At 43.7% G+C, this 25,521-nt stretch overlaps 1 protein-coding gene across 1 annotated transcript in view; it reads left to right on the top strand.

The window, feature by feature from the left end:
* Positions 1-6,004: 6,004 nt before the first annotated feature.
* Positions 6,005-25,521, top strand: part of rnf213a (ring finger protein 213a) — a 211,417-nt gene continuing 191,900 nt past the window's right edge. The window contains exons 1-4 of the mRNA XM_063030522.1: positions 6,005-6,198; positions 7,171-7,290; positions 9,130-9,336; positions 24,136-24,732. Of these exons, the coding sequence (XP_062886592.1) occupies positions 9,151-9,336; positions 24,136-24,732 (783 nt within the window). The 5' untranslated portion in view covers positions 6,005-6,198; positions 7,171-7,290; positions 9,130-9,150. The remainder of the gene's footprint in view (positions 6,199-7,170; positions 7,291-9,129; positions 9,337-24,135; positions 24,733-25,521) is intronic.

Raw genomic sequence — 25,521 nt, forward strand, 5'->3', positions numbered from 1 at the left:
GTTCTCTTCGGGGTTGATTGGGATTCGAAAGCCGGGTCCCAATAATATGTCAAAGCTCGTCGCATTCGATTTCAGTCATTGTCAGGCCAACCCATATTATTTGTTTTAATCATGTTGGCTAACTTACTTGGTAAGCATTGGAGCAGTAAGGCATTAAACTGGAGGGATGGATTCCCATTATTAAAGGCCTGGTCTCCTGCGGAAGTGCCGTAGCAGGCCACAAATCGCTCCCAATAGTCTGGTCCTGATTCCCCAGGCTTAGGTTTGCATTCAAGTACTTTAGTGATGTTTACAGGTTGTTGGAGAGCCCTTTCCAAGGCTTGAATAATCTGGTCTGTCTGTTCATTCTCATTAGGGTTTCCTGCCTGTCACTCCTGATGGGTTTGGTATCTTAATTCTGCCTTCCATTTCTGCCCCTCATCAACTGAGAGAATCATGCAGCAGAGACCGAATAAATCCTGTGGGGTCGCATTATACATTTGTATAGTATTGTGGATATACTGAGCAAACTGTGCTGGTTTTTTTCCTATCTGGGGCCTGATTCATGATCATCATCATTTCTTGAGGTTTCCAGGGTGCATACACAGGAATTACTGAGGGCTGTCCCTCCTCCGCTGCTCGTGGACTGGGCAGCATTCGGGTAGGCAATTGTCTTGGTGGAGCCATTAACTCTGGGGTTTTATTGGATTCTTCCCTTCCCATCTCGGAACAATCCTCCGTATTATGGATCTCAGGGTATAGGGACCTCCCCTTCCCTGCCGCCGCTGTTTTACCCGAGTGGCCATCTTATCTGAACACTGGGAGGATTGGGGTTTGGGAGCACTGGGTGCACTTGGCCCCTGGTAAGGTTGGGGGGGTACGGTGGGTGCCCAATCCTCATCACAGTCACTGTCCTCAAATAGGGTCTGTATGCCAGACATGGGTTCGGGATCCCTTGTTTCCCTATTAGTTTGAACTCTAGGCTGACATTCCTGCCCTTCTCTCCTATCTAGGTCAGCCTTGGTTTGCTTACGTTGTTTTTTCTGCTCTTGTTTCGGTGCCCATCCACCCATTCACTCTCCGCATTTAGCGTCTCCCAACTTTTTGGCTTTCCTTCTGCAGTACCTACCTCTGTCCCTTTGTCACACGCATTATTCCTCCAACTTGCTAATAATGTACTGTTCCACTTTACATCTGCCTTTTCCTTCCATTCCTTTAACAACAATTTCCACTTCTTTCCACAGTTCTTTTTCCATATCACATTTACTGCTTGTTTGCATGAGGCAATATCCCAGGTTCCCCCCAGTGGCCACACATTTTGTTCCCCAATTTTTTATTCAGCGCTGCACTCAACATTCGCAAATCTTTTTCCTTGTCTGGAAAACTCTCACACATATTGTGTAGGGCTGATCCTGGCCCACTCGTATCAATCGACTGCAATTGACCCATGTTCTCTAAGTAATTTACCCGGCACAAAGCCTCCTGCTCAATTAATAAATTAGATAAATTTACCCGGCTTGGCACCTCCTGCCCAATTAATAAATTTACCTGGCTTGGCACCTCCTGCTCAATTGATAAATTGACCTGTCACAAATGCTTCCTGCCCAATTAGTAAAATTTACCCGGTACCACCTCCTGTTCAATTAATAAATTGACCCAGTACCGCCTCCTGCTCAATTAATAAAATTTGCCTACCTTATACGAGCCTCCCAGCAGATTCTTTCCTGATCCCGTCAAGGGTATGCGATCAGCCTTGGGCGAGGGAACATACCTCCAAAGGAACTAACAGAGAGCGACAAAAGGCAAAATATCTACTGGGCGCCCAGTCGGTCTCCGCAATCCCCAGAGTGGTCCAGCCGCTTACTCAGCCCGTCTGCTTGACACTCCCTCTATTGGGATCCTGTTTGTGACACCAAATATTAAAGATGAATCTGAATAAAACTCGGGAGACCAGCTTCCTATAGTTACAACAGTTTATTGCACACCCTCCTGCAGGAGTTTGAGACCCAGTTGTCAAAGGGAAGGCACATAAGTACTGCCACCATCCGACAAGTGGGCCCACTCTCTCCGGTTACAGCCATATATTTATCAAGCCCCATACATTACTGTTGCAAGATGTCATTTGAACTGGTACGCCCACCAAGTCTGTTGGTGCAATACTTAGTTACAGATAAGAGAGACTGCTAAATCAAGGCTTAATTACAGATGGATGTGCTGTCCAGTCTTTATCAGTTATTCCCTTTGCTAGGCCCTGACTTAATGACAGATGAATGCTCATTCCTGTCCTTATCGGTGAGTCCTCCTCTCCCTACTCAAGCGAGGGTACAATGTACAATGTTATCAAACTCTCAATGTCTCTCTGCGAACAAGGGAGAACTAGTATAAGCTGGTTTTAGCGAACTGTTGAAGACAGAGTTTACTTCAGTTCAAAAATTCCTATTCAGTCCCAATTATTCTTTTAGCCAGAGGTTACAAAGGTTCAAAATGATTTTTTTATAACCTCAATTCCTCAGAAGTGATCACTAACTGACTGCCTCATGTAACATCACTCCATTGTATGAAGAGCTAGTATCACCAGCCAAATCCTCTACATTAGCAAAAATTCTCCTCAAAGTTTGGACTTCAGAAACCATTCCCAAATGGTTCACAATGAAACCACTATTCAAAGTTCAACTTTGAATACTGGTTCAAAATAAATTTATTTTCAACGTACTTATATGCCACTATATGCTACCCTGAGATTTATTTTCTTTCAGTCATTCTCAGTAGAACAAAGAAATACAATAGAATGAAAAACTATAAAGAAAGACTGGAAAGTAACCAATGTACCAAAGTAGACAAACTATGCAAAAAAAAAATCAAATAAATGAACAAACAAAAAAAAAAAATATCGTGAGCTGTTTTGGTCCTCTTATCTAAGGAAGGATGTGTTGACTTTTGGGACAGTTCAAAGGAGGTTCACAAAAATTGAAAGGTCTGTCATATGTTTGATTGCTCAGTCCCTGTACTCACTGGAATTCAGAAGAATGAGGGCTAACCTCATTGAAACCTATCGAATGTTGAGGGCCTCGATAAAGTGGATCTGCAGAGGATGTTTCCTGTGGTGGAGAATAGAGGGCCATCCTTTTAGAATGGTGGTGAGGAGGAATTTATTTAGCTAGTGAGTGGTGAATCTGTGGAATTCTTTGTCGCAGGCGGCTGTGGGGGTCAAATCATTGGGTATATTTAAGGCAGAAGTTGATAAATTTTTGATTAATCAGGGCATGAAGGGACATGGGGAGAAGGCAGGAGACTGGAGCTAATAGGAAAAATGGATCAGCCATGATGTAATGGCAGAACAGACTCGATGGGCCAAATGGCCTAATTCTGCTCCTATGTCTTATGGCCTCTCCTCAAGCATATGATTTTCAGTTCAGGTAACAGCTTGTAAAAATGCCTGTATCCTAAAGGCATCAGAACTTCCCTGTAGCAGGCTAATTAGTCACTCATCTCCATTTAAATGATTAAGCAGTTTTGTTATGCTGGCTCCTCCCTGTCACTCAATAGTTTCAATTTCCCGACTATTTTCTCTTTCAATATAAAATATATCTCTACAGGAAATTAAGTGGTTTCAAAACTGCTTTACAGAGTTGGCAGCAATGACGAAGGTCACACTAGAAATAACTAGCTTGATTGCAGAACCTCTGTGTTGCCTAGATTCCTGCTCCCAAGCAGTAAGAACCTAGCACAGTACAGTACAGAATAGGCCCTTCAGCCCACAATATTGTGTCAAACTGATTAAACCAATGACTCCCAATTAATCTAATTCCTCTTAACTGCACATTGACCATATCTCTCCCTTCTCTGCATATTCTTGTGTCTAACTACGAGTCACTTGAATGCTTTTGTGCTTTCTGCATCTACCACCCTGGCACTCTCTGTGTAAAAAAACTTAACTTGCACGGGATCCTTTGTACTTCTCCGCACCCGCCCCCATCTTGAATATATGCCTTCTGGTTCTGGACATTTTCAATCCTGGGGAAAAGATACTGGTTATCTATCTATGCCTTGCATACTTCTATCGAACCTCTCCACAGTTTCTGCTGCTCTGGGGAAAACAGTCCCACTTTGTCCAGCCTCTCCTCATAGCACACGTTATCCAAACCAGACAGCATCCGAGTAAAACTTCCTCCACATCCTTCCTACAATGAGCTGACCAGAAAAAAAAGGCTCTGAATGCGGCCTGACTTGTTTTATAAAACTGTAGCACAGCTTCTTGAGCTCAGTGCCTCAACTAATCAAGGAAAGCAAGCCGCATGCCTTCTTTACCACCTTATCAACTTGTACAGCCATTTTTAAGGCTCCATGTACCTGGACCCCAAGATCCTGCCTTTCCCTGTGTACTCTCTCACAATGCTAGATGAACAATCAATCCATGTACACTACTTCACTGTGGCTTTTTCTCACTCTCTTTTTGCACTACTTATTTTTTCTTACTGTGATTTATTTATTTTTATTATGTATTGCAATGTACTACTGCTGAAAAATAACAAATTTCATGACATGGGTCAGTGATATTAAACCTTATTCTGATTCAGGATCTCCTGATGGCATCACCTGACACTTGCCCAGATTGAACTCCATATGCCATTTCTTTGCCCAAATCTATATCCACAGGTCTTTATTCCACTATATTCTTTGCCAACCTTCTATGCAATCTAGAACACCACCAAACCTCGTGTCACCTGCAAATTTATTCATCCACCCTACCGCATTTTCTGTCATGGTCCGGTCCGTGAAGTCCGTGTTCTGGTTCACAGTCCAGTCCGTGGACTCCAGACTCCGCGTCTTCTGGCTGTCCCTTCTTTCATTTGGGCTTAATCATTGGCACCTGATGCTCATTTTGGGGCTGGGAATATAAGTGGCCCTGGGAGTGAGTGTGGGTATTGGTTGGTCTGGGCAGTATTGTCTTGGGGTGACCTGCTGGTGGAAGGCTAGAGCAGCCATTTGTGATCTCTAGGCCTGGTTGGAGGACCACTGCTTCATGGAGCCTTGCTGTCTCTATTTGGAACAGTCATTGTGGTATGGATTTGGCTATTTCTGTGGCCAGTGAAGGTTGCTGACTGCCCTGAGACTTGGAGCCACCCTGGACTGAGCTCCCTTCCTGTTCCTGCCTCTGGTGTAAGTCAGGCTGTCTTTGCTGTTACTCTAAAGCTGCTCTGTTCCCTTCCCCTTTCCATCTGAATCTCTGATAATTACCATGGTGGTTTATCTCAGCAGTCATCCATGCTCCTGTATCCTAGTAAGTATCCTGGCCTAATGTCCAAGGAAGGGGCTTGGCCCTGTGAAAGGATCTTGGCCCTGTCTTCCAAGAAGCAGTCATTCTGGTCCTGCTAAGTTCCTTCAGCATTTTGTGGGTTGCTTTGGATTTCTAGTATTTGTGTATTTTGTTTGTAACATACTAATAAATCTTCCCTGTACACCCTATAACATTTACTAGAATAGGGTGTAACTACAACATAACTTCCCAATTTCAGTGCCCTGACTATGGACTTGCTTTCAAGGACTCTACATGTTTTCGGAATCATTTGTTGGTTTTCTTCTGCATTTGCATAGATTTTTAAAAGAACATTAGCTTTGCTTTGGTGCAGTTTTTATTGATTCTGTTGTATTTCTTCCAGGCCTTCACAATACAAGAAAGTAAATGTCAGTGTCGTATATGAAACATACACTGAATGTACCCTGAAACATACACTGAATGTACCCTGCTAATAAATTTAATTTGACCTTTCAGTTAATATTTCCCCTACGATTAATGTTGAGCCGTCTGGTCTAGCTTCCCTCCAGCTGCAAATTTATAAAGTGTGAAGAAGTCATTATCGCGGTACTTAAAATGCGTGTGGAATGTAGCCAAGGCGCACCCGTGTTGAAATTTGTAGAACAAGATACGAAGTTGAAAATAGAAAAAAGTTGTAGTTCTGAACATTAACTTTGTTTCCCCCCGCTGCCCCCACAGCTGTCGCCGGGATTTTCATTTATTTGCTGCAAATATTGTGTCGGCGCGAAACCATCTGATTTTGCGGAAATGACACTTCGAAAGTGAAAACTGAAAGTAGATTGGCCACCGGCAAAACTAAGCCGAGCAGCAGAAGCGGGGAGAGCGAAGTCGGTCCCCTGAACACGGCGGAGGGAGAAGCATCCCTGGGCAACTCCTGCATCTAGCCGGGCTCTCCGGTACAGGTCAGTCACAATTTCGATTCCGCCCAACTTCCTCCTCGGCACGAATCTCAGTGAAGGCATTCCCCGCGGGATGTGAGCAAATCCTGTTTTTAGGGGCTGAGGGTGCAGCTGGCTCCGACCGCGGCCACCCGTGATCGCAGCACTGCCGCGGCCTTGCGGAACCCGCGCGTGGTACCCGTGCTGGCTCGCGCACGTTCTTCCATCGCGACTCTCCCGCCGCCATTTCACACACGGTTCCCCGCCTCCACATACCCCTCACGTCCCCCCCCCATTTAACAGCTTCCTCCACCGCCACAATCTCCATCGCTCCGCATTCTCCTCACCCTCCCAACACTCTCCACAGCCAGCCTTCCTCCGCAGATCTCCGTCCCCCACAAATCTCTTCCCTCGCTACAAATCTCTCCCTTCCACAAATCCCCCACCGTCCATGGACCTCTCCCACTTCCCCCAAACCTCCACATCCACTTCCACGGACTCCCCCCTCACCTCCTCCATGGCCCTACTTCCTCTCCCCCACAGTTCTGTTTGTTCCCCCCACCCAACGGACCTGCGTCCCCACCTCGATGGATCTCCTCTGCCTTCTGGACCAGACCTGCTGAGTTCCTCCAGCACATTGTGTTGCTTGTCCCCCACCACTACCCACATCTCTCCCCAACAACTCCCACTCTTCCTACTATCTCTTGTACTCTCCACACACCTCTTGCATCCTTCCTCTTATTGGCATGGCTATTGCCCCACACAATCCCCCTCCCACACACTCCCTCATGTGCATCCTCTATCATCCTGTGCTTGTTTCCCTACCCTTCTGAGCTCATGTTTTCACCCCTCCTATCCCTCACTCTTCTGTTGCATACTTTACCCTTCTGCTTCAGTCCTGCCCCCTTCTAGTCTATAGGGCTGATACACCTTGCAAAGAAATGCCTCTGCTGTGTCTCATGTTACCCCTTCTCTCCCCCCAACCCCATGCTCAAGGTGTGAGATGGTAGTTGCCAAAATTCTGCAGTCAATGTTGCACCAGGCTGGTAGAAAATGATTCCAGAGATAAAGATTTGCAAACAAAATTGAGAAAGTGAAGAAGTTTTTGCTGTGTATGTAAGTATTGGAGTCTAATATGAATAAATCTTAATCTGAATTCTATTGACATAGCACTTCTGGTTTCACTTTTTGGAATAAGAATTGATATTTTGGTTTCATAATAAATTATTTGGGATACTAGTAAAGAGGGTCATTTGTGGTTATGGATTCATTGATGTGGGTAATATGTATTTACAAGGGGTTTCTGAGATTGTCTTTGAAGCCAACATGTGAGTTGCCTTCAGGGGGGTGAATTTATGAAAAGCATCTGGCCCAGATGACATACCCAGCCATGTACTAAAGATCTGTACTGGTCAATTGGCTGGTGTGTTCACTGAACTTCAACCTCTGGCTTCTATAATGTGTGGTACCCATCTGCTTCAGGCAGGCTTCAATTATGAGTGTTTAAGGACTGGTGATTGCCCCAGTGACCATCACCCATAGTCAGTGATGGTGTCTTGAGAGGTTGGTGATGAAATATCAACTCGTGTATGAGAAGTGGCTTGGATATGGTCCAATTTGCCTACCAGAGCTATAGGTCCACAACAAATTACATCTCTAGCTCTTCACTTCGCCCTGGAACATCTGACAGCAAAGATGCATACATCAAGATGCTCTATCAACTATAGACTTGGCATTCAATACCATTATCCACTCAAAACTAATTTTGGCCTCAATGCCTCCTTGTGCAGTTGGATCCTGGGTTGCTTCAGTTGTAGACCCTAGTCATTTGGGTTATCAACATCTCCAGTCTCAATCAGTAAAGGTGCACCACAAGGGTGTGTGCTTAGCCCCTGCTGTACTCAGTTTACCCTTATGACTGTGGCTAAGCACAGCTATAATGCCACAGCTATAATGCTGATGATACTACCATTGTACCACTATCAAAAGTGGTGATGAATCAGCATAGAGGGAAACTGAAAATCTGGCTGAGTTGTCATAAGAACAATCTCATTCAATGTCGGCAAGACCAAGGAACTAATTAGACCAGGAGGAAGCCAGAGGTCTGAGCCAGTCCTCATTGGAGGGTCAGAGGTAGAGGGGGTTAGCAACTTTTAAATTCCTAGGTGTTACTATTTCAGAGCACCTGTCCTGGGCCCAGCATGTAAGGGCAATTATGAAAAAAGCACAGCAGTACCTCTACTTGGGAGTAGCAGATTCTGTGACAAATTTCTATAGGTGTACAGTGGTGAGTATATTGACTGGTTGCATCAGTCTGGTATGGAAACTAATGCCTTTAAACAGAAAATTCTACAAAGTAGTGGATACACCCCATCTTTCACTGGTAAAGCCTCCCAACCATTGAGCACATCTAGAAGAAATGATGTTGCAGGAAAGCAGCATCCATCAGGGGCAAGACATGCTCTTGTCTCATTGCTGCCATCAGGAAGAAAGTGCAAGAGTCTTGGACTCGCCACCAGGTTTGGGAACAGTTACTACCCATCAACCATCTGGCTCTTGAACAAGGGACAACTTGCCTTGTTATTGAAATGTGCCCACAATCGATGGACTTGCACAAAGACTTCTCATCTCATGTTCCTGATATTTGTATTTGTTTTGTCCCTGCATTTGCCCAGTTCATTGCCTTTTGCACTCTGGTTGAACACTCCAGTTGAGCAGTTCATTGATTCTGTAATAGTTGCTATTCTATAGATTTCTTGACTATGCCCACAAGAAAATAAATCTATGGTGATAATAAAATTTACTTTAACAGCTTGATATGAAAACATATTCTGACCTTGGAACTTGCAGGAATAAGAGTAAATACAGTATCAAATTGGGGAGGTTTCTTAAGCACATGAGGTTTGAATTTGAATGTACTTTGGATTGTATCTTAACTGCTTTTATTTATTAAAGGAATGGCTCAGAGGTGAGAAGATGGAAGCACCAAACTTGTTAACATCAGAGAACATTGATTTGGAGGTAACGTCCTCTATACAGCCAGATGGCAGTCAGAGTGAAAAGTCTTCACAGGAGACTGCTTGTAAAATGCAGTGCGATGAAAATCCAGTTCTGCCTGTCAGTGGAGCAAATGAAAATGAAACTTTTAAGGTGGTGCAGAAGGTAAGGCAGTTAAGCACATAATCAGTCACAATTTCAGTAGTACAGGTTGAGTACCACTTAACCAAAATGTTTGGGGCTGGAAGTTTGATTTCTTCAGGTTTTGGAATACACAATCAGATAGCTTGGGATTGCCATTATGTCCAACTCTGAATTTGTGTGCACTGGTACAGTCTCACTCCTGTATGTACTTTACATTAATGGTATGCAATAATTTACTGCTATAGAAACAATGTATGCAGGATAACAAACATGGGGAGAATGCCTGAATCAGCTGTTGACCTACACCAAACAGTGGCAGGCTTTCATTCTCCATCTATGATGTTTTGATTAAAAGGTTACATAGAAACATAGAATAGGTGCAGGAGTAGGCCATTTGGCTCTTCAAGCCTGCACTGCTATTCAGTATGATCATGGCTGATCATCCAACTCAGAACTCTGCACCAGCCTTGCCTCCATACCCCCTGATCCCTTGAGCCACAAGGGCCATATCTAACTCGCTCTTAAATATATCCAATGAACTGGCCTCAACTGTTTCCTGTGGCAGAGAATTCCACAAATTCACCACTCTGAAGTTTTTCCTAATCTTAGTCCTAAAAGGCTTTGCCTTTATTCTCAAACTGACCCCTCATTCTGGACTTCCCCAACATTGGGAACAATCTTCCTGCATCTAGCCTGTCTAATCCCTTTAGGATTTTATACATTTCAATCAGATCCCCCCTCAATCTTCTAAATTCCAATGAGCATAAGCCTAGTTCATCCAGCCTTCCATCGTATAAAAGTCCTGCCATCCCAGGAATCAATCTGGTGAACCTTTGTACTCCCTCTATGGCAAAGATGTCTTTCCTCAGATTAGGGGACCAAAAGTGCACACAATACTCCAGATGTGGTCTCACCAAGGCCTTGTACAACTGCAGTAGTACCTCCCTGCTCCTGTACTCGAATCCTCTCGCTATAAACGCTAGCATACCATTTGCCTTGCTCACTGCCTGCTGTATGCCCACATTCAATGACTGGTGTATGACATAGGTCTTGCACTTCCCCTTTTCCTAATTGGCCACCACAGTACATTGTATTTCTATTTAACTTCTATAGGTTCTAGGTAAAGTATAAAAATCAGCATTGTAGACTGGTTCTGGTGTTAGATTTTCATCAGTAACAATCTTAAACAGCAGGAAGAGGAGAATTTTCTTAGTGATTTGTCATTGCTGGACCTTGACTCAGATTGTGAATTGCTGAAGAATGTATTTTTTGACTTTATCTGTGGACTTGACCAGAGTTAACAAGTTCTATCTTGCACTTGGATAAACTTGAATTCATTACCTATATTAGAACCATCATCTCCATTCACCCCTTTTCAGTTGGATTTGAAACAGTCCCTTTGGCTACTACCTACATTGACCATAATGTCAGTCTAATATAGAAAACCTACAGCACAATACAGGCCCTTCAGCTGACAGTTGTGCTGAACATATTGCTAACTTAAATTACGAGGTTTACCCAGAGCCCTCTATTCAAAACTCCATGGACCTATCCAAGTCTCATAAAAGACTCCCAGCATATCCACCTCCACTGCTGCAAGCAGCCCATTACATGCACTCACAACTAGATTTTTTTTATAGAAAACCAATAACTTGCCTGACATTTGCTCTGCAGACAGCCGAGTACCTTGAACCTGAGTCAGTGTGGCAACTATTTTGGCCCTGGGGGGAAAGGCTCTGATAATACAAAAGATCAATGCCTCTTGGCATATGACACCTGAACTAAACAGCACATGGTCAGTGTCACATCAAGATGCCCCATAGAAGTTAGTTGCATGTGCTTGCACCACTTCTGCCAGCAGCATGTTGCAGGAATTTAAAATACTGTGCAGAAGTCTTGGGCACATGAAGAAAGTAAGTGCCTAACATTACTTGGCAGAGCTGTAGCAATTTTTGGATTTGCACTAAGGAGATCTGAGATTTTTTGGCAGCTGCAGTAATGATGACAAGACTGAATTTGCTATAATGACAAATAAACAAATTATTTACAACTAAATTACATTGTCTGGTGTCTGAGGTTGCATTTGTCTGTCATTGCACTACCTCCATACTCCTGCTTTGGACCACCCCCCACTCCCGCCCCCCCTACGGAGCCGTGCCTCCCGCCCCCCCTACGGAGCCGTGCCTCCCGCCCCCCCTACGGAGCCGTGCCTCCCGCCCCCCCTACGGAGCCGTGCCTCCCGCCCCCCCCCTACGGAGCCGTGCCTCCCGCCCCCCCCCTACGGAGCCGTGCCTCCCGCCCCCCCCCTACGGAGCCGTGCCTCCCGCCCCCCCCCTACGGAGCCGTGCCTCCCGCCCCCCCCCCTACGGAGCCGTGCCTCCCGCCCCCCCCCCTACGGAGCCGTGCCTCCCGCCCCCCCCCTACGGAGCCGTGCCTCCCGCCCCCCCCCCTACGGAGCCGTGCCTCCCGCCCCCCCCCCCCTACGGAGCCGTGCCTCCCCCCCCCCCCCCTACGGAGCCGTGCCTCCCGCCCCCCCCCCTACGGAGCCGTGCCTCCCGCCCCCCCCCCTACGGAGCCGTGCCTCCCGCCCCCCCCCTACGGAGCCGTGCCTCCCGCCCCCCCCCCCTACGGAGCCGTGCCTCCCCCCCCCCCCTACGGAGCCGTGCCTCCCGCCCCCCCCCTACGGAGCCGTGCCTCCCGCCCCCCCCTACGGAGCCGTGCCTCCCGCCCCCCCTACGGAGCCGTGCCTCCCGCCCCCCCTACGGAGCCGTGCCTCCCGCCCCCCCCCTACGGGCGCCGTGCCTCCCGCCCCCCCCCGACGGAGCCGTGCCTCCCGCCCCCCCTACGGAGCCGTGCCTCCCGCCCCCCCTACGGAGCCGTGCCTCCATCATAATCTCAGGATTACTGCTTGTGCTACACGACAGGGAGAGTAGGAATGCAATGGGTGGTGGATAAATGCCTGGCTGAGGGATTGGAGCAGCGGGCAGGGTTTCAAATTTTTGGATCATTGGGACCTCTTTTGGTGCTGGTGTGACCTGTTCAGAAAGGGTGGGTTGAACTTCAATTGTAGGGGGACCAATATCCTGGTGGGGAGATTTGCAAGGGTGAGGTGACTTTAAACTAGAATTGGAGGTTGGGAATCAAATTCAAGAGAATTGGAGAGAGGAGGTTAGTTCACAACGGGGATGGGAACAAGTGCAGAGAGACGGGTGTAAAATGAGGGTAGAAGCAAGAAGTAGTAAGGGGAAAAGCAAAAGTGGCAGGCTGGCAAATCCGGGGCAAAAATCAAAATGGGCTACTTTTCAACCTTGTCTGAAGGCCAAGAGTGTTGTAAAAGAAAGCCTTAAGGCTTTGTGTGTTTATGCAAGGAGGATTTGTAAGAAGGTGGATGAATTGAAAGTGGATTGTTATTAATGATTGTGATGTAGTTGGGATTACTGACCTGGCTGTCGGGTGACCAAGGATGGGAGCTCAATATTCAGGGTATTCAATATTCAGGAGGGATACATGAAAGAAAAGGAGGTGGGGTTGCATTGTTGGTTAGAGGAGATTAATGCAATAGAAAGGAAGGACATCAGTAGGGTGGATGTGGAATCGATATGGGTTGAGCTGCATGACACTGGGGCGGAGAAGGCTGGTGGGAGTTGTGTACAGGCCACCTCGCAGTAATAGTGAGTTTGGGGATGGCATTAAACAGGAAATTTGAAATGAGTGCAATGAAGGAACAGCAGTTACAATGGGTGACTACAATCTACATAGAATGGGTGAACCAAATTGGTAAGGGTGCTGAGGAAGAGGATTTCTTGGAGTGTATGTGGGATGGTTTTTTGAACCAACATGTTGAGGAACCAACTATAGAACAGGCATTCTAGACTGGGTCTTGAGCAATGAGGAAGGGTTAATTAGCAATCTTGTTGTGAGAGGCCCCTTGGGTAAGAGTGACTATAATATGGTGGAATTCTTCATTAAGATGGAGATTGACATAGTTCAGGGGTCCCCAACCTTGTTTGCACTGTAGACTGGTTTAATATTGACTATTCTTGTGGACTGGCAGACCCCTGGGGGGGAGGTACGAATGGACGAGTAGCAGTCAAATACTTTGTGTTTACCCTGAGAAAGACTACAAAGACCATGAGACCTTGTGTGGGCACCTGCACGCATGCGTAACCTGGGCATGTGTGTATGTGCTGATTTTTTTTCCTACTAATCGTTTTTGGTGATGGGGTGTTAATCATGACTAGAATATAGGTGATAAGTGGCTAATACACTTAATTTCCTTTCTAAAAGGGTTTATCTGATGAATTTAACATTAAACACAGCGCATATTTTCCTCGCGTGAATATAGTGATAAGTCAATTATCAGGGGAACTTGAAGTAAGTGTTGAACGACCTTCCAGTAGAAGTGGTTGAGGCAGGTTTGATATTAATCATTTAAAGAAAAATTGGATAGGTATATGGATAGGAAAGGAATGGAGGGTTATGGGCTGAGTGCAGGTCAGTGGGACTAGGTGAGAGTAGCATTTGGGACGGACTAGAAAGGCAAAGGTGGCCTGTTCCTGTGCTGTAGTTGTTATATAAGTCACTTAAGTCAATAGCATCATAACATTTTAAGTAATGTTTGGATATTAAACATACAGCACATATTTTCTCCATATGAACATATAAAATCATTGCAACACACCAGTACCACTGAATCAGTGGGAGCCCTGGGCTTGTTTCCCTGCAACAAGACAGTGCCATCGAGGGGTGATGGGAGACAGTGGTACTCGAACAGTGTTCCTTGTGTCCAGCCTATTCTGCAATTTAGTTTTTGTTGCATTCATTGCAGAGATATATTGGAAATGGAAGCAATGTTTTCAGTGCTTTCATAGCTATCTCAGGATATTCAGCCTTGACTTTGATACAGAATGCCTGGAGAGATGTTATGTCAAACATACTTTTGTATGTTATACTGCTGTTATTTGCAAGCTCGAGGAATTGATCTTTCTGCACTGACATGGATGATGTGCGGGTAATGACCTTGCATGCATAATGGCTCAACAGTGTGTGACAGGGAATGAGTGAAGGTGCAGCTGACTCCCATCGCCAAATCATATCATTTCTTCGCGGCCCAGTAGCACATTCCTTGTGGCTCGGCACTGGTCTGGGGCCCGGTGGTTGGGCACTGCTGACATAGTTAATTCAGAAACAAAGGTTCTGAACTAAAAGAAGGGTAACTTTGAAGGTATGAGATGTGAATTAGCTAAAATAGACTGGCAAATGGTACTTAAAGGGTTGATGGTAGGTATGTAATGGCAAGCATTTAAAGATCGCATGGATGAACTACAACAATTGTTCATCCCAGTTTGGCAAAAGAATAAATCGGAAGGTAGTGCACCTGTGGCTGACGAGGGAAATTAGGGATAGTATCAATTCCAAAGAAACATACAAATTAGCCAGAAAAAGCAGCTCACCTGAGGACTGGGAGAAATTCAGAGTCCAGCAGAGGAGGACAAAGGGCTTAATTAGGAAAGGGAAAAGATTGAGAGAAAACTGGCAGGGAACATATAAACTGACTAAAAGCTTTTATAGATGTGTGAAAAGAAAGATTGGTTAAGACAAATGTAGGTCCCTTACAGGTGAATTGATTATGGGGAACAAGGACATGACAGACCAGTTGAATAGCTAATTTGGTTTTGTCTTCACTAAGGAGGACATAAATAATCTGGAAATACTCGGGGACAGAGGGTTTAGTGAGATGGAGGAACTGAGGGGATATGCATGTTAGTTGGGAAGTGGTGTTTGGTAAATTGAAGGTATTAAAGGCAGATAAATCTCCAGGGCCAGATGGTCTGCATCCCAGAGTGCTTAAGGAAGTAGCCCAAGAAATAGTGGATGCATTAGTGATAATTTTTCAAAACTCTTTAGATTCTGGACTCGTTCCTGAGGATTGGAGGGTGGCTCATGTAACCCCACTTTTCAGAAAAGGGGAGAGAAACTGGGGAATTATAGACCGGTTAGCCTAACATCGGTGGTGGGGAAAATGCTAGTCAGTTATCAAAGATGTGATAACAGCATATTTGGAAAACAATGAAATCATTGGACAAAGTCAGCCTGGATTTGTGAAAGGAAAATCATGTCTGATGAATTTCATAGAATTTTTTGAGGATGTAACTAGTAGGGTGAATAGGGGAGAACCAGTGGATGTGGTAAATTTGGATTTTTAGAAGGCTTTTGACAAGATCCCACACAGGAGATTAGCCTGCTGCCTCAGCACACAACAGCAAACGTGATAGCACTGGCCACCACAGACTCGTAGAACATCCTCAGCATCATCTGGCAGATATTAAAGGACCTCAGTCTCCTCAGGAAATAGATGGGTCTGACCCTTCTTGTAGACATTAAGCTGCAGATAATTCTGCTCACACCATGTGACAGTTTCCTACCGTAGCCCTGTACTCAGCCTCATCTCCCTTGCTGATGCATCCAGCTATGGCAGAATCATCCGAAAACTTCTGAAGATAACAAGATTCTGTGCAGTAGTTGAAGTCTGAGGTGTAAATGGTGAAGAGAAAGGGAGACAAGACAGTCCCCTGTGGAGCCCCAGTGCTGCTGATCACTCTGTCGGACACACAGTGTTGCAAGCACATGTATTGTGGTCTGCCAGTCAGGTAATCAAGAATCTATGACACCAGGAAAGTATCCACCTGCATTGCTGTCAGCTTCTCCCCAGCAGGGCGGATGGTTGAATGCACTGGAGAAGTCAAAAACCTGACCCTCACAGTGACGCTGGCTTGTCCAGGTGGGCATAGACATGGTTCAGCAGGTAGACGATGGCATCATCAACTCCTAGTCGGGGCTGGTAGGCGATAATAAATAGACTTTTAGGAAAGACTGAGTCTTTCTTAAAAATAAATAGTTTCACATCCCCATTATACTCCATCTGCTATGTGATTCATCTATCTATCATTGTGGGAGCTCTTTTCTCATGGGCAGGTTTGTTTGGGCTGTTGGGGAGGGTTTAAACTAACTTGGCAGGGTGGTGGGAGCTGGAATGAAGGGACTCACGATAGGACAGATGGTTTTTAAAAGAAGTGAAGATAGTAGTACAGTCAGATTGTCAGGAAGGGCAGGCAGGTGATAGGACTTAGTTGCAGCCTACAGGCTGAGTATCAAATCATTAGTGATGCAGAGTCAAAGGATAACAAATATGATACTCAACGTGTATCTAATTGCATGTAGTACAAGAAATGAGGTGGATGATCTTGTTGCAATATTACAGATTGCTAGGTATGATGTGGCCATCACTGAATCGTGGCTGAAGGATGGTTGTAGTTGGGAGCTGAATATCCCAGGTTATATGTTATATCGGAGGGCTAGGAAGGTGGTCAGAGGGTGTGGTGTGGCTCTACTGGTAAAGAATTGTATCAAATGAGTAGAAAGATGTGACATAGGATCAGATGATGTTGAATCCTTGTGTATACGGACCTTCCAGTAGTGGCTGGGATATGGACCACAGGTTACAACAGGAAATAGAAAAAGTGAGTCAAAAGGGTGATGTTATGGTGGTTGAGGGAGATTTTAACATATAGGTCGATTGGGGAAAATCAGTTGGTAATGGATCTCAAGTGAGTTTGTTGAATGCCTAAGAGATAACTTTTTAGAGCAGTTTGTCATTGAGCCTACTAGGGGTGTTGTGTAATGAAGCAGAGATGATTAGGGAGCTTAAGGTAAAAGAATCCTTTGGAACTAGTGATCACAATATAATTATGTTCAACTTGACATTTGATAGGGAGAAAATAAGTCTGATGTAGCAGATTTGCAATGGGTGTAAGGGAAATTACAGTTCTATGAGAGGAGTTGGACAAAGTAAATTGGAAGGAGCTACTGGCAGGGATGTCAGAGCAGCAATGGTGTGTGTTTCTGGGGAAAAATGAGGAAGCTGCAAGACATGTATTCCAAAAATAAAGAAATATGTAAATGGTAAAATAGTACAACCATGGCTGACGAGGCAAGTCAAAGCTATTGTAAAAGCAAAAGAAAGGGCATACAACAAAGCAAAAATTAGTGGGAAGGTGGAGGATTGGGAAGCTTTTATATTAAAAAAAACACCTATAGAGAACAACTAAAATCATTAGGAAGGAAAAGATGAAATATGAAAGCAAGCTAGCAAATATCAAAGTGGATAGTAAGTTTTTTCAAGTATTCTTAAAGATGAGAAATGAGTGGATTTAAAAACACAAACATGATGAATTCTGCAGATGCTGGAAGTTCAAGCCACACATCAAAATTGCTGGTGAATGCATCACCTGTCCAGCTCTTGGCTCCATCGTTTTCCCCCTCCCACTTTCAAATCTTTTACTAGTTCTTCCTTCAGTTAGTCCTGGCCTGAAATGTTGACTGTACCTCTTCCTAGAGATGCTGCCTGGCCTGTTGCATTCACCAGCAACTTTGTGTGTTGCTTGAAATGAGAGTGGATATAGGATTGCTAGAAAATGAGATAGGAGGAAGAATAACAGGGGACAAGGAGATAGCTGCTGAACTAAATGAGAATTTTGCATCAGCAGTATGCCTGATGTAGTGTGGGAAGGAAGAGAAGTGGGTGCAGTTACTGCTACAAGAGAAGGTGCTCAAAGCTGAAAGATTTGAGGTACATAAGTCACCCGTACCAGATGAACTGCACCCTAGAGTTCTGAAGGAGGTAGCATTAGATTATGGTGGCATTAGAAATGATCTTTCAAAAATTATTGGACTCTGGCATTGTGTGAGAGGACTGGAAAATTGCTAACATTACCCTTTAAGAAATTATAGACCAGTTAGCCTGACCTCAGTGGTTGGAAGATGTTAGAATCAATTGTCAAAGATGAGGTGATGGAGTACTTGGTGACACAGGACAAGATGGTACAAAGTCAGCATGGTTTCCTTCAGGGGAAAATCCTGCCTGACAAACCTGTTGGAGTTCTGAGGAAATTACGAGTAGGATAGATAAAGGGGATGCAGTGGATGTTGTATATTTGGACTTTGAGAAGGCCTTTGATAAGGTGCCACATGAGGCTGCTTACTCAATTAACAGCCCATGGCATTACAGGAAAGCTACTAACATGGTTAGAGCATTGGCTGATTGGTAGGAGGCAGCAAGTGGGCATGAAAGGATCCTTTTCTAGTCGGCTGCCAGTGACTAGTGGTGTTCTGCAGGGGTTGATGTTGGGACCGCTTTTTGTGCTGTATATCAATGATTTGGATGATGAAATAAATGGCTTTGTTGCCAAGTTTGCAGATGATACGAAGATTGGTGGAGGGGCAGGTAGTGTTGAGGAAATGGGTAGGATGTAGAAGAACTTGGACAGATTAGAAGAATAGGCAAGAAAGTGGCAATTGAAATGGAATGCTGGAAAATGCATGGTCGTGCACTGTTAGTAGAAATAAACTTGGACTATTTTCTAAACGGGCAGAAAATTCAAGAATCTGAGATGCAGAGGGATTGGGAGTCCTTGTGCAGAACAGCCTGAAGATTAACTTGTAGGTTATGGTGGTGAGGTAGGGAAATGCCATGTTAGCATTAATTTCAAGAGGTCTAGAATACAAGAGCAGGGATGTGATGCTGAGGCTTTATAAGGCACTGGTGAGGCCTCACCTTGAGTATTGTGAACAGTTTTGGGCCCCTCATCTTAGAAGGGATGTGCTGGCATTGGAGAGGGTCCAGAGGAGGTTCACAAGGATGATTCCAGAAATGAAAGGGTTATCATATGAGGAACATTTGGCTCTGGGCCTGTAGTCACTAGAATTTAGAAGGATGGGGGAGGGGGTCTCATTAAAACCTTTGGAATGTTGAAAGGCCTAGACAGTAGATGTAGTAAGGTTATTTCCCATGGTGGGAGAGTCTAGGACGAGGGCACAGCCTCAGGATAGAAGGGTACCATTTCAAAACAGATGACAAATTTCTTTAGCCAAAGGGTGGTGAATTTGTTGCCACATGCAGCTGTGGAGGCCAGATCATTGGGTGTATTTAAGGTCAGATTGATAGGTTCTTGATTGGACATGGCATCAAAGGTTATGGGGAGAAGGCTGGGAACTGGGGTTGAGGAGATAGAGAAAAGATTCAGCCATGATTTGAATGGCAGCAGACTTGATGGGCCAGGTGGCCTAATTCTGCTCCTATGTCTCATGGTCTTTTCATGTTTTACTCGTAGCTTGCACACTTGCCTCTTTGCAATCAATGGCAAATTTGGCAGGCAGACACTTGGGTCCATTCATCCAAGTTGATTGTAAATAGCTGAGGCCCTAACTCTGATCTGAATGCTTAGCCACCTCAAATTAGTTATAGATTGCCAAGTTTATCACCACTATTGTTAGCCAATCCTGTGTTATGTCAACATATCAGTTCTAACCCTTTGTGGTGGTATCTGTGCCTTACGTGGTATCTTATTGAATGCCTTCTGGAAATACAACACTACATGAACTGGTTCTTTTTCCACCCTTCCACTCATAGAGCTCAGGGAAATTTGAGTATTGTTATATTGGCAGGTATCCAGCTCTGTGAAATTTCAATGGTTCCATTTAATATCAGAGAATGTATACAACATACAACCTGAAATTCTTACTCCACAGACTTCCTTGAAATAGAAGAAAAACCCCACAGAATGAATGATAGGAAAAATGTAAGAAATCCAAAGCCCCCTGGCCCACCCACACTCAAGCAGTGTCAAGCATCCTTCCTTCCCCTCCCCCCCCCTTATTCTAACAAAGTATCAGCACTCCCACTACTCACCATGCAAGCAACAGCAAAGCCCTAAAGAGAGACCATCGTCTACAGTCCAGCAGAAGCTATTGTTCATCCCTCAGGCAATTTCCCTCACTAACAAGGGAAAGGGAGATAATCACTCCTTCCACAAGAGAAGGGAAACAGAGTTTTTAATGTTAGTTTGTCTGTACTGCCACTTCTATTTAGAGTTCCCCCAACTTGAGAATTGGCAGTCAACTCTCACTCACCATCAAGAGAGTGCTGATCACCTGAGTGCAGAGGCCTCTGACAACTGCACTCAGTCTTCATGTTCCAGCTTCCTGTGACACTTCATTTGCAACACCAGTCAGAAAACAGGGCTGCAGTAGGCCACACCCTGAAGGCACTTGTTTTCAGGCTGCTCCTGGAGATATTGAAAATGTGGCCCACCAGCGAGCTGTAAGGACAGGAACACGCTGCCATGCAGAACTGCATTTTGAGTGCAGCTGTAGAGCAGACTCCAACAGGACCTGAGTATTGTGTTATATTGGCCTCTCCAGCACCTTCACCACATGGGATGTGAGGGCAATTGGTCTGTAGTTGTCAAGTTCAGTTGGAATTGCTGCCTTGGGTACAGGAACCAAGCAGGATGTCTTCCAAAGCACTGGTATTTTTTCCTGACTCAGACTCAGATTGTAAAGGTGCTACAAAATACCAGACAGCTGCCTTGCACAGATCTTCAGTACTCTGGGGCTGAACCATCCAGTCCAGTAGCCTTGCCTTGATGTAGTCTCTCCAGCTGTCTCTTAACTGGACCTGCAGTCACAGTCAGGGGAGGGTGGTCATCCCCATGGAAGCAAGTCAGGGGGTTTTGAACTCAAGCACTCACCAGAGGAATTTTCAACATGTAATACCATTTGAGAAAAATATGATTGTGGAAGGTACCTGTTTTTTTTTAAAAAAAAGCCCTTGATTTTATAAAATGCTGAAGGAATTTGCACTGTGACAGAATTCTTCTGATTGTGTTCTTCAGTAATCTTTATAAAATGAATGGTTGTGATTTTCATTATGGCTTGTGAAAATTACTTGATGCTAGTTAGCAAAGATCACTTGGGAGTTTTGACCAAATAGTTTCAAAATCATATTTAATAAAAAGTTCTATTTCCTGGATTTTGCTTTAGAAAGCTGTGGTTCCACTTTAGATTACTTGCCCTCTTAATTTGGTCCTTGATCCAACTCTGCCCATCCCTCAAGCATACTATTTCAGCTCTTCAGCTAGACTTTGATCATAGGAATAAAGAATGTTTGTAATTTATGGTAGCAATGACTATCCAGGTATCTTTATTGTGCTAAACTAATAATGTTTATTTTCCCAGATTCTTTGTTAACAGTATTTTTATTTTTAAAAATATAGACAGTGTTCTGGAGTACTAATTGAGCTTTGCATTTAATTTTTAGTGTATGGCAGTGGTACTGGAAGCCTGGATTAGTTCACATCCATAGATTAGAGATCACATTCTACCATGGTACTGTGGAATTAATAAAGTCTAATGTTCAAATGGTTCAATTTAATATCAGAGAATGTATACAGGATATAACCTGAAATTTTTACTCTTCAGAGACATCCATGAAACAAGAAACCCCCATCCCCAAGCTGCAGCAGAAGCATTGACCCTCCTCCCTCTTGCACCAGCAGAAGCCCCAACCTCTTACAACCCTGTCATGCAAACAATAACAAAAAACAGCCCTCAAAAAGACTTTAATCTAGAGTCCATCATAAACTATAGTCCATACCCCAGCAGATCTGAATCCCAGACAGGTTCTTATCTCATCAGCAAGGGAGTGAAGGATCGCTCCTGCAAACAAGAAGAGCGGAGGCCAACAGCTCGCTGTTCCAATGTTACAATCTTCTGTATTGCTTCTCCAAACCCCTTGACTGGGGGACCGACAGGCTCTCACTCACCATTTAAAAAGAGAGTTTTTGCTTCAGTGGCAAAATCAGTGAGGAACCACATTGTCTTTGCTACTTGAAGGTGATCCAGGTCGCTCCTGGAAGTACCAGAATAAAACTATTGTATTGTTTCTATCTGATTCATTGATGCCCCTTATTGAAGGAGATTTCTGTCTTTGCGCGGTCTGCTCTATATGTGATTGTAGGCTCTTAAATGACCTAGCAAATTAAAGGCAGTTAGGATGAGAGTATTGCTGACCTTTCCTTCAATGCCCAGATTTAACAAAGGGAATTAAAATGGTATTATTCATTTGAAAATTTAGATTATTAAATTTCTATTTATGACTAGACAATGGGGTGACCCATTGGGGTACCCTTTGAGAGAAGAGTAGCGCAGTCTGATGGGACCAGAATGAACATTAAATTTTCCTGAATGCTATTGGTATTGCTTTGCTTTGGAAACTGAAGTAGAAAACCTCAGTTTATTAAAGAATGACGCGTAGCAAAGCAAATATAGCTCCTCATTTAATGAAGGACACTTTTGATGGCATTTCTGGTTTATCTGCTACCCTTGTGCCTCTCATTGTCAATCTGGAGACATGCAGTCCTGTCATCCCCTGTCTATCTCTTCTGTTTGTTCTTTGTCTCTGATCCTGGAGATGTGCATTTCTCAGCTCCTTTGTCTCTTCCTCTCTCCTCCTGTGCCTGTTTTTGTCATTCTGGAGACGTGCAGTCCTTTCATCCCCATCTTTTCAGCTCTTCTGTTTGTTGCTTGTCTCTGATCCTGGAGACGTGCATGCCTCTCCTCATCTATCTCATTTTTTTTTTGTCCTGACTCTTTGATCCTGGAGTCGTGCGGCCCTGGCCTCATCTGATTCTTGTTCTCTCCCTCTCCTTGCGACTTCCCGACGTTTGGCGTCATCTCTTGACCATAATGTCCCCATTCCCTTTCCACGTGGCATAATTAAGCTATTTTTTTTTTACCCTATTGCTGGATAGAAGATACGAAGCAGTAACACCAAAGGATGCTGATTATTCTTGATGATGTGGTTGGCACTCTCCTAAATGGACATGATATAGTCGCCACTGTCCATTGACTGCAGCAAAGGGTTTTATGGGTGTCTTGATGTACGTTATTACAGTAAGATTTAATTATCTCTATTGATGGGTGGCAGTTAGATCTGTCCCAATCCTGCACTTGCTGATGGTGATCAGCAGAATGTGACCCCTTGAAATAGAGCTGCCCTGCCCTTTTGCTCTGGTAGGTGTCATTGCTGAGGCTAGCCGTGTGCATGCGTCGGGCTGTCGCGTCTCGATTTCCATGATGGCCGATCTGGTTTCAAGTGAAAGGCAGTCTGTTGATTTTTGGCGAATGAGCAATGTTATACGAATATATAACCCTGAAGTTTGCATTCTCTAAGTTAGCGCATTTTAATTCGATTTAGCCAAAAAAAGTGCCACTGTAATGCACCGTTTGCACTCATTGGAGGTCACAAACAGTCAGAGCATGAGAGTTTTAGTAGTATATAGATAAAGCAGAAGGACAATTTTTTTCTTCCTGTAAATGCCTACAAGAAAGTAAATCTCAAGGTAGTATATGGTATCATATGTACTTTGATACTTTGAATTTACTTTAAATTTGAAATTAGGAAAGAATAATCTTTGATGTTTAGAATTCAACAATATCTTGTCTGTCTTTTCCTTAGCAACATTGATGGGTAAGTGCTTATGATGTATTCAAACTCTCATTTCTTTCAAGTAAGTTGCAATTGGACAGAAGATATGAGCACAGTAAACTATAGATAGATTATTCACACAAACTTGTCCAAATTAGTAGAACAAACATCTGATTTCTTGAATATTTTCAATGAAGTTGAAATTGAAGTGCAGTGAAACAAAGAAATGGAGCAAAATGGAAAATTGTTCACAATATATTCAGATAGCATGTTTGCGTAACAGTGCCATCAAAGATGCACTAAATACAAACATTTTACACTGTTTAATTTGTGTAGCTTTCTAATCAATAATATTATTAGAAAAGTTCTAATTTTTGCAGCTGAGTGATGGATGGTTGGGGGAGGAGGTGTGTGGAGTTTTAAAATCTAGTACGCTAACGATACTGTTTGCTACCATTGATAGGTTCTGAATGTTGTTTTTCTTTCAAAAACAGAAAAAACGGAGACAGATGGAACAGAGTGCAGCTGATACATGTAAAGAAACTACTTCCACTTCTGAGCATGACCAATTGTATTCGGAAAGTGATCATACACACACAAAATTAGTGCAACTCAAATTTGGAAATGAAAGTAATGTTTTTTCTGCTGTCACTGATGATGGGACCAGTGACCTAAAATCTACCAATGAAAATGCTGATATGGGTGCTATGGGTGATGGACCCTATCCCAAATCAACACAAAAGGATCAAGTGCCAGATAATTACACTCTAGTCAAAGATGGTGCAAAACAAAGCTTAGTACCACCCAAAAGTGACATCATACCTACTGAGAACAAAGATCATGGTGCCAGAGCTACTGCAGAGAATCCAGTGCCTGACCCTTGTAAGAACAAACCAACCAAATCAATGGGAGATAGAATTTTAGCCACAGAAAAACAGAGGAGTGGCAACGATGAGATTAAATCTGTAACGAAAGGCAATTTAGGCAAATCAGAAGCTAATAGTAAAACAGAACACAGCAACGCAGGAACCAGTGACAAAAAGTGTCCCAGTCAACGGGAGCTGGAGAAGGAAGAAACCATTCCACTGAAGGTTATAACGTGTATTTATAAATTGTTTTTTTTATATCACAGTAGTACTTTTAAAAATGGTGCCATCTAAAAACATTAACAGTAACCTAAAATTATTGTAAAATTATACAGTAAAAAAAATTAGAACAATATTCTACAATGTCTTAATTTTCAACTGTCTAGATGTCTCATTGGGGAAAAGTAATTATATTAAGAATATATTTTCATATTTTTGGTGAGGCATGCTCTGGGAATGCTGGTTGTATTTTGCTCTATCACCTACTATTCACACAGGAGGGTAATTTTACTAATATAACACAAGAATATAAAACATGTTAGTTAATTAATGTTAACAGGTTATTATAGCCAAATCCACTCTTCTCATTGTATAGCCCAATAGATAATAAAAGTTCTCACCTTAGTTTATTAGAGCTTATCCCAAATGTCTTGCCAGTTAGGATCAGCCAGTTACCACAGATCAGGAATTGAAAGCAATGCTTTCTAGTCTTTAGCATTGTCGGAATTTGCAGATGATACAATGCCTATAAAAAGTATTCACACCCCTTGGAAGTTTTCACATTTTATTTTACATCATTGAATCACAATAGATTAAATTTGGCTTTTTTGACACTGATAACAGAAAAGGACTCTTTCGTCTCAAAGTGAAAACAGGTCTTTACAAGGTGATCTAAATTAATTACAAATTAAAATGCAAAATAATTAAGTATTCACCCCCTTCTAATGGGACACACCAAATCATCACTGGTGCAGCCAATTGGTTTTAGAAGTCGCATAATTAGTTAAATGGAGA

Source organism: Mobula hypostoma, chromosome 22, assembly GCF_963921235.1.
Source record: "Mobula hypostoma chromosome 22, sMobHyp1.1, whole genome shotgun sequence".
NCBI lineage: Eukaryota > Metazoa > Chordata > Chondrichthyes > Myliobatiformes > Myliobatidae > Mobula > Mobula hypostoma.